Source organism: Clinocottus analis, unplaced genomic scaffold (assembly GCF_023055335.1).
Source record: "Clinocottus analis isolate CAN_PGR_092001 unplaced genomic scaffold, fCliAna1.0.p SCAF_5, whole genome shotgun sequence".
NCBI lineage: Eukaryota > Metazoa > Chordata > Actinopteri > Perciformes > Cottidae > Clinocottus > Clinocottus analis.
Genome location: NW_027176207.1, coordinates 8,631,227 through 8,640,453, shown reverse-complemented (window position 1 = coordinate 8,640,453; position 9,227 = coordinate 8,631,227). Strand labels below are relative to the sequence as shown.

At 41.0% G+C, this 9,227-nt stretch overlaps 1 protein-coding gene across 1 annotated transcript; it reads right to left on the bottom strand.

The window, feature by feature from the left end:
• Positions 1 to 312: 312 nt before the first annotated feature.
• On the bottom strand, positions 313 to 8,535 carry chrne (cholinergic receptor, nicotinic, epsilon). The gene is made up of 12 exons (XM_068600413.1): positions 8,354 to 8,535; positions 4,408 to 4,541; positions 4,143 to 4,187; positions 3,862 to 3,971; positions 3,595 to 3,750; positions 3,298 to 3,398; positions 3,018 to 3,218; positions 2,446 to 2,560; positions 2,229 to 2,343; positions 1,927 to 2,134; positions 1,540 to 1,673; positions 313 to 1,388 (listed from the first exon to the last, which is right to left on the bottom strand). Exons 1-12 carry the CDS (start codon positions 8,418 to 8,420, stop codon positions 1,221 to 1,223), a joined length of 1,554 nt encoding a protein of 517 aa, XP_068456514.1. The 5' UTR covers positions 8,421 to 8,535; the 3' UTR covers positions 313 to 1,220.
• Between the last annotated feature and the right edge of the window lie 692 nt (positions 8,536 to 9,227).

The following is a 9,227-nucleotide window of genomic DNA, read 5'->3' as shown; positions in this document are numbered from 1 at the left end:
TATTTTTTAAGAAGTTTTACATTATAGTTTCACTTTCAAGTGTAACTATAATCAGCATACTTAAGTTGCAACACCCCTGAAGAACAGCAGCAGACATACACACAGCATTACCCACAATGCTGCTGTGGCCACTTGTTGTCATTTCCTCTCCTTTCTACATAGGGCCCAATCTGATGTAGCCTATGAAGTACTGCATACACAACTACTTTGACATACTATTTAATCAAATTTGAGTACATTTTTTTCTAATTCTAAATGTAAAGCATCTTATACAACTTACACTTTGCAATACATTGATTAAGACAGTCACAATGCACAAAATAAAATGTTTATTTAAAAAAAAAACATGGCACAATGAATCAAGACACTGTCCCTCAAAGCCATCTACCCCTAAAAATACTTTCTAATAAATAAGTCATAGTAACAAGAATAAGGCATTGATTCAGAGTTGGCTGGCTCAAGTTGCATGTATACAGGTTCACCACGTATAAGACATAGTACATTCAGGGAAAGTTCTCAAGACTTTATCAGATACTTTTTTTCAGTGTGATACATGGATGATTCTTAAAAGACAATGAAAGATTGAAAATTTCAGCATATCACAGGTGAATAAAAACATTTAATCAGTTAAAGAGCCTTCTTTATTGCTATTTATGAATCCAGTTCTACACAGTGCTTATGGATCCACGCAATACAGTACACAATGCTGTCGCAGTTTTGGTATCAAACATTATTTGCTTCAACAGAAATAACTTCCTTGGCATGGTGATGAAACACCTTCAGCACTTTGTTTTAAACACACCTCTGACCTGAAGTCTGAACTTGCCTAAACAAAGTCTTTTATAACACAAAACAAATATTAATTGTATTAGGTAATGATGATGGTGATTATTATTTAAAATATCACTATTTCTAACTAGACCTGTTCCACCCTTTTAATGTCCAAAGAACTTACACTCAAATTAAGAACTTGGTTTTAACTAAGTTGAAGGTTTGAATGAAACCCTCAGCTGCCTGACAAGTGTTCACAAAGATAAGTCTGAGCTGTGAACATGAACACAAACAGATTTGTCGTTAAATCTCTGTTATAAAAGCCTTTTAACTCAACCTTCACTCTGAGCCTGGGACTCCGTGAGCAAGGTCAGACAGCATGAGACACGGTGACCCTTGGAAAGGTTTCATAATATCAAAAGGGTATTTTTTTGTAATTCTTTTATTTTTTAACTAGGAGCAAATTTCTTGGTCTGCCATGGAAACGGAAATTCAGGCGCCCGGTTGAAGTGTCCTGTTAAGAAGATCCACACTGTGCCGATGATGAAGAGGAGAATGGCAGCCCAGAAACACACCTTGTCGATCATCTTCCCAATCAGTACCCAGCTTTCAATTTCCTGTATTTGTGAATCAAGTGAATATTGATTAAATAACTACAACAGCTAGCCTAAAACAATTGTAGACAGGTAAACATAAAATCAATAGACATATTTAAAAACATTTCTTTAATCGCATTGATGTTGGATACATGTTCAATGTGACACTCACAGATCCAATGGCATTTTGTTGTCTCGTACTCTCAGCAATGTAGTTGCAGGCATCCACACATTGCTTGATCTCGGGTGCAGCTTGGGCCAAACTCTTATACAGGTTAGCTGTGCCGCTGACATCCATATTATCCACTAGAGGGGAAGGAGGCACTGACAGTCAGACAATAGTGTAGCACGTTACCCAAGCCAGACACAAGCATGACAAATAATATGCTAATACCAAAGAAATCAATGGCTCATATGAGGATATGAATACATGGCATACAAACTACACAGAAACAACATTTGTATCATATGTATGACAAAAACACTGTGTTCAGAAATCCGACTGGGACTTAATGGCTGCTAAGAGTTTAGAGATGGTATAAAAAAATAGACATCTTACCAATGGATCGTGTGAGACCATGCCTCTCTCTTTGTTTGTCAAACATCATTTCACTGCGAGGTTGTTTCAGTACGTATTCCTCTGCTCTCTGCATGAGGCCAAAGGAGCTGCGCCGCCGCTCCCTCACGCCGTTCACCTCGGTCGTCGCCTCACTGTCATCCACCAGCGGGGGCATGCCCAGGAAGCGAGGTACCATTTCCAGGAACAACTGTGAGAGGCAAAGAAGATACCAGCACTTAGTTCACACAAAATAACTTTTCAATAGACACATTTTACTCAATTCTACAGAGAATAATACTTACATGTTTGATGGTATTTGACATGGTATGAGTGCTGGGGCTACGCAGGGAGAAGTTCAGCACCACAATTTGATTAGTGGCGATAAGAGTAGTGACAGACATTACAAAGATCAGGTATCTGAGGGAGACAAAGAGAATATCTGTTGGAGACTCAAACTGTATGGATTAAAGGAAGAAAAAAAGCCCAGCAGAGGTCAGCAGAGAACACACACAGACTCACTTTCCGATGAGAGGGACCGAGAGAGATGTCTCAGGGATTTTCTGGCCAATAAGAAAGAGGAAGACAGTCTGAGCCAGCAAGACAGAGATGGACACGGTCAACTTTTGTCCTCCGGCTGTGGAGGAGACAACAGAGACTTAGAAGACAGAGGAACACAGTAAACAACAATAAAACATACCAGCTTTGGGATCCAATACATCCAGAAAATTCTCTGTACTCAGGCACTTTATTATAGAAGAAAATAATGCTACATGGTTAGGGATAAAACATTACTGTGCCTATAAATATGACGTACCAGTGTTCTCTTCAGATCTTTTCTGACAGTAATGACTGACTATACTTACTCTGTTTTATTACTTATGAGAAAAGTCAATAATGTTTTTTAAAAAAACCTTAAAATTCTGGACTTTTTTAAAATTATAGTCCTAATAAGAATAAGTAGAATGAATTATTATGTTTTTTATGTATAAAGTACAAAACATTATGACACTTGCTATTTAACAACATTCTTGTAACGTCTGAAACAATAATAATCTAACAGCTGTAGGGAACTAGACAACGGCTTTACTGACCTTGTGCAGGTAGGAAGTAGGCCAGCACCACCAACGAGGAGATGAGGGAGCAAGGCAGGATGACGTTGACGACGTAGAAGAGGGGCTTCCTTTGGATGATTAGATTGAACAAAATCTCCTGATACTCGAGGTCATCCGGGGTATACCGTGTGTCGATCATCTTCCTGCCTGGACGATGGACAATGGCCCACTCGCCATTCTCTGAGGGGTTAAAAACACAGTAAACTGAGAGGAGTTGTGTGCGTTAGAAATTAGTGTATTGAATGAGGATGTACTGTACCTGTGAAAGCCTCGGGGTCGATGTCCACCCACTCAATAGTTTCGCCTGTATCTCCGACAGCCAAGATGAGATCCACTTCATTAGCACTGTACGTCTGGGATCTAGGGGTCGTGGCAGTAGAGACAGAACAGAACAGAACATGTTTTTTACCCAAAAGTCTGTGAGCATGTTTATTGCACACCAGTGTTTTGTTTTTTTTATTTGTTCAACCCATGCAGGCTTCATGTACGAAATAAAAAAACTAACAAATCAGCATTTATATAATAAACATGTTGGAATGATATAATTGTTCCTCACCTGAATGCTAGCGTGCAGTTTTGGTAATCAAATGGGAAGTAGCTAATCTCAATGGCACAAGTGCTGCGATAGATAGCAGGAGGCAGCCAGTACATCCACCCCCCGCTGTAGATCAACACATTGGCATAGTAAGCCACATCAAACTTGCCATCAATGCTGCAGAGATGTAGGAAAAAGAACAGAAACAGCTGACATCAGACCAGATTATGTATAAAGACACTACATAGCAAAGAAAAAATGCACGATGTCACTCTGTAAATGCCTTACTTGTTCTCCAGGACAATGTCAGGGAGCCAAACAGTGTTGTATGGAACACGAATAGAAGTAATGCCATAGTAGAGAGATTCGTTCCAGGCAAGGCGATAATCAGGCCATTGCTGTAGATGACATTTGAGAGAAAAGGTCACCAGTGACATTAACAATGAGACACAACTGAGAGCTGAATAAGGGAGCAGGAAAGAGTCCACGATGAACCTTACTCCAAAATGTTTTGCCAGGATTTATACAAATATTACAAAAACATAAGTAGGAAGGGAGGGAAAACTCACAATTTCAATCCACACATTTGTCGTAAGAGTCTCCTCCTTTTCATTCTGTGGTATAAGTGAAAAAGCAGTGTGAATATTTGAGCTGTAAATGTAGATCATGCCCTGCTACGTTACTACCCAATTGATGTCGCAGCCATTACTGTGCTCTGGCCAAAGTGCTTATTGTCCTGTGGAAATGGTGGTGAACTACTTTCTTATACTTGTGTACATTTGCTGTTTGGAGATGTTGCAGCCAAGCTTCGTTGCAGCAAGAGTGAGCTCTCACCAGGGAGATGAGGTTAGTGAGGGTCAGCTTGATCTGAATGTCCAGCTTGTCTTCAGGATGCACCACTGGCCGGATGTTCTTGCTGTAGCCTTTGAACAAGTCGGCGATGAGCTTGGACTCCTCATTACACTGCACTGCATGAAAACAAAGATGAGCTACGGAGTGAGTTTACATACATATGTGATACAATGATGTCTGATTTATGGTTTTCATGATGGAATGAGGAGAAACGTCTTAAATAGTGATCAGTCTAAAAGGCAGGTAAACTAAGTTTGGGTCAGTTTATGTGTATATTTTGGCAAACCAGGGGGGAAAGCCGAGCAGACCCAGCACAGGACGCAGCGGTCAGGTTAGGGGAGGTGAGAAAGGGAGTCTACTATCCAGTTCTGGTGCTGAAGCCACCAGGCAACTGCCAGTGGACATACCTGCGGCCCATAAGGTGATTGGAGCAAGCATATGTTCACAGAGCTGGGACGCAGCAGCAGAAAGACTGGGCAGGAGACAAGCCGCCTGAACCACTGCAGACAAGCCGCATCAAACCAGAGGTACTCAAGCAGACTCACACCTCTCCTCTGATCTGCCCACACAGGACAGAGGAACTGCCTTGCATTGGGAGAAGGCTGAAGGCCAAAGACCCCGAACAGGCAGAATCTTTAATTCAATTTGACCCCATCTCCTACCCCCGACCTATTTATTGAAGTACACGTTTGGTTTCGTACACACTGCCTCTGATTCTCCTGTTTTATTCTGATTCTTGCCTCCATGTTTTCTGAGTTGCTACAATATTTGCACTTTCAAATACTAACACTGACACCCTGAGATCATATTTTTTTTAAGAAAAATGCTCTTGACCCAATGCTTTTGAGACAATGAAGTATAGATGCAAAATAATGCCGTTTAGAATATATTCTTGGAAGCACCTGTACTGTATGTTTAACTTTTGTAACATGTAAAATAAAATAATATGCATGAACGTTTTAAGCCGACTCAACGTTACGTGATGTCATGTATAGGAATAGGAACTAGTAAACATGCTCACAACGGTTCTTAGAGGCAACAATGCCATCTTTCTGTCCAGCTCCGCTCCACTATATTTCAGTATAAACTTGAAGGGAGACGAAGGCAGAGGTTATTTCCGACACATTGCCTCTTCCCTCCCAGCTGTCACTATCCATAGCTCAGATTACACAGCAGCTGGGAAACTCTAAACTAGGACACTTTTAAGTCACACCCGGGTCATCTACAATAATCATCAATTTCATCTTTAAGCAAATATGCAACACATTCTACAAAGCAGTAAAGATGTCATCTTCCATGATCGATTCCTTCCCAGGTCTGCCTGGTCCAATCAGGCACAAACATGCAACATAGTTTTGAGCTATAATCGTAACTCTCCCGTGGGACACTCATTGTAGTGGGCGGTGTGATGACACTGAAAAGATTTCTCACTTTCCAAGTGTTTGACATGTTGTTAATGATTCAATATGGGTCAATATAACACGTAATAATTCCTGTGTATTTTATAAAAATTCAGCAGCACTGAGACATCCGTTTAAGCCAATATCCATTTGAATGTGTTAACAGATCCATACTTCCTCCACTTTCAACACCGAGGAAAACATGTCTAACAACACTCCCTGATAGGAAAACCTTATAAAGGTCTTATAATGGCCTTCAAAATGGAGGCAGAGAGTTGACAGCCTTGTCCACTACAATAAACTATGAAAAATCAATGCTCAGATGTCATGTGGCAGCTACATATAGTTTGACCATATGACAGCCTGCTTGTATCTGCTAAAACATATCTACATTAATAATCTAGAACAGCACTCCAATTATTTTTGTTTTCATCTACAAATAAAGTATATTATATTAGTACAGGCTAAGAATGGACGGATGCAAAGACACTATACTATATTAAAACTATAAAAACTATATTATTGCCTAAATGCAGTCTATTGTAGTTGAATGACAATGTCTTTTATTTTCATTTTTAAGGAAACAAGATTGCACTGAGAAACACATTATGTGATGTACTTCTCCATAAAGTTCAGTTGTTCAACTCACAAGAATCAGGAATGACTTATTTTTGAAGGCCAGCCCTGGGAAGTTAACTTTGCCGTGGTTACCTCAAAAAAAGGTAAAGATACTTCAGATTTTGGATTTTTACAGCAAATAAGGTCTGTGGCAAGAAAAAGTTTATAATAATCATACATTTTGTTTCGACAAATAAATCCTCACAATGTATTGAGACTTGTTGACTTTGAGACGAGTGGAACCAAAGGCGCAAACATACAAACTAACTTTCCGAGTTTCAGGACTCATTCCTGCACCACTCCATTATCATGTGCATACAACGTATACGGTTCATGCTTGACGTCTATGCTTTGACCTGGTTACACCCGGCAGCTGCTTATGATGGGAAAGCGACTGAGCCTGCAAGCGACCACTGAGGAGATGCAGAGCTGATCAAAAGGGTCAAAAGGATTGGATATCTCATAACTTTGGCATTTAAAATCGTAAGATAGCCCTCGCTGTGAGTGAGAAAATATATGTGATATACCTAAACTGACCTTTAAGGTGACTCGGGGACAGGCCACACAACAGGTCAGGACAACATGGCCACGCAGGTAAACATTACAACTTCACTATTTCACTAGGGCAAAGGCAGGCAAAGCTCCCCCTCGTTTACCGTGGGACATTGTCCAACGCACTCTCCTATTCATGCGACCATTTTGAACATAAGAAGCAAAGAGAATAAAATGTGATCAAGCAAAAAGAAGAAAGAGTTCATCCATCTTGCAGTAAGCATCGCCTCAGATTATCACAACTCAATGAGGACCGAAGAGTTCGTTCCTAATATCGGAACTCATATTGCACCTTGATGGGGTTAGTTCATAACATGATTGTCAGTACAGCTGCTACTCGAAGTGTAGAGATCAAATGGCCTCATCTGACAGTGATATTGGCAATTTTCCATGACAAAGTGTTTATTAGTAAGGGTGTAAAAACCTTGTCTAGGACACCATCTATTGTTCCTTCTGGATGTCCTTCATGCTATTCCCAGCATCCTAATGAATGCTTTCCTACAGGCAGGCACCTCGCCACTGAGGAATGTATACACTACTCAAGTGACCTCTGCCAAGAAGATGGACAGGAGGCTTATCCACAGCTGTCGAAAGCAACTCGTCATACCTTTTCCCTCCTGAGTGGCCAAATGGATTTGTAGAATCGTATGTTTTCAAACTTCCATCACACGGAGGCTCTCACTTCTGCTTCTACTGCAGCCTTTGTTACCTTCCTGTTGCATACCGCCATCTGAGTCAAGCAGAACAGCTTTACACTCTCTGCTGCTCTCATGACAAAGCACAGACGACGCTCTGGCTCCCTTGATACTTTTTTGTGCTCATCCTGTATAACTGCATTGACTATACTTGAAGTAACACTTGAACATGGGGCAGGTTATGGAACAGAGGATCCCTATGGAGCGAACACATATACAAGAAAAGATAAATCCCAAATATATTTTATATCCGGTTTGCCTTGTACGCTAAATGTTCCACAACGTCATGCAAGTCTACACTTTAGGTACATGGTGGCATGCATGGATACCAACAACAAAACTGTTGGTTTACTCTATAGCAGTATGTAAAGTATTATATGTTATAGATTAACTGTTTATGCTTACAGATGTGCCATCGACAGAAGGAAAATTACGAAATAGCCAAAAGTCTGTATAATCTACACAAATGATTTACAACAGTAAGTGTGTAGAGGTTTTCCAAAGGTATGGCAAGTTTTCTCTGGCGTGTCAACCAGTAAGAGTTTTAGAGCTGGTTGTCTCTCTAAACACTGATCTACTGTCAATCATCAGGCGTTTTGCGTTAAAACGGCAGCCGGCCAGTTGATGAGGATGTGCCAAAAAGTTTGACATAGCGCCACTTACCCTGAACCATTAAAGTCCCGAGAACAGTTACGACTCCAAAAAATATCCAGAACCTGCGTGTTGCCATCACGTTCCAAGACCACTCCACTGCACGACACTGCACTATATCTAAATATTAAGTTTGAGAGAGAGAGAGAGAGAGAGAGAGAGAGAGAGAGAGAGAGAGAGAGAGAGAGAGAGAGAGAGAGAGAGACAGAGAGACAGAGAGAGAGAAAGAGAGAGAGTAAAAACAGAGAGGAAGAGCCTTAAATCCCTCAACCAAACGCCCTGACTGTCGCCCACCCCGGCTGTTGCTATCCATGGCTCAGATTTCATAGCAGCTGAGAAGCACTAAACCAGGACTTCAAGTCACACTGCGGTCACCCACAATAATCATCATCATGATCATTAGACAACAACTATCAGAGGCGATGCCAGGTATTTAAGCATTTCTGTGACAAGATGTATGCAATAATTAGATTTTATGCTGTTTAACACCAATACGATAGAGCTCCGTTATCCTTGTGTGTGTGTGTGTGTGTGTGTGTGTGTGTGTGTGTGTGTGTGTGTATCCCCATTATAATAGTTCTAGTTTGATATGTGTCAGATGTTGTAGGATTACAGGATTACTATGATTGTTTCTTTCCCCAATGGTACCATTTTGTGAAGAGAATACATGGATCTGTGTGTCAGACAGAGCAAAGAAAACAGCGATAAGAAAAACGGGGAGATACATACAGCCGTGGTTGCAGCGAGGTGTGCAGGCCTGCTCGCTCCCTGTTATGTGTCTGGAGTATTAATACACACTCAGTAGAGCTTGCCGCTTTAACAGCAGGACTGCAGTAGTGACAGAGTATATCTGCAGACCACAGTGTGGCGGGTTCAGGGGGCTGGA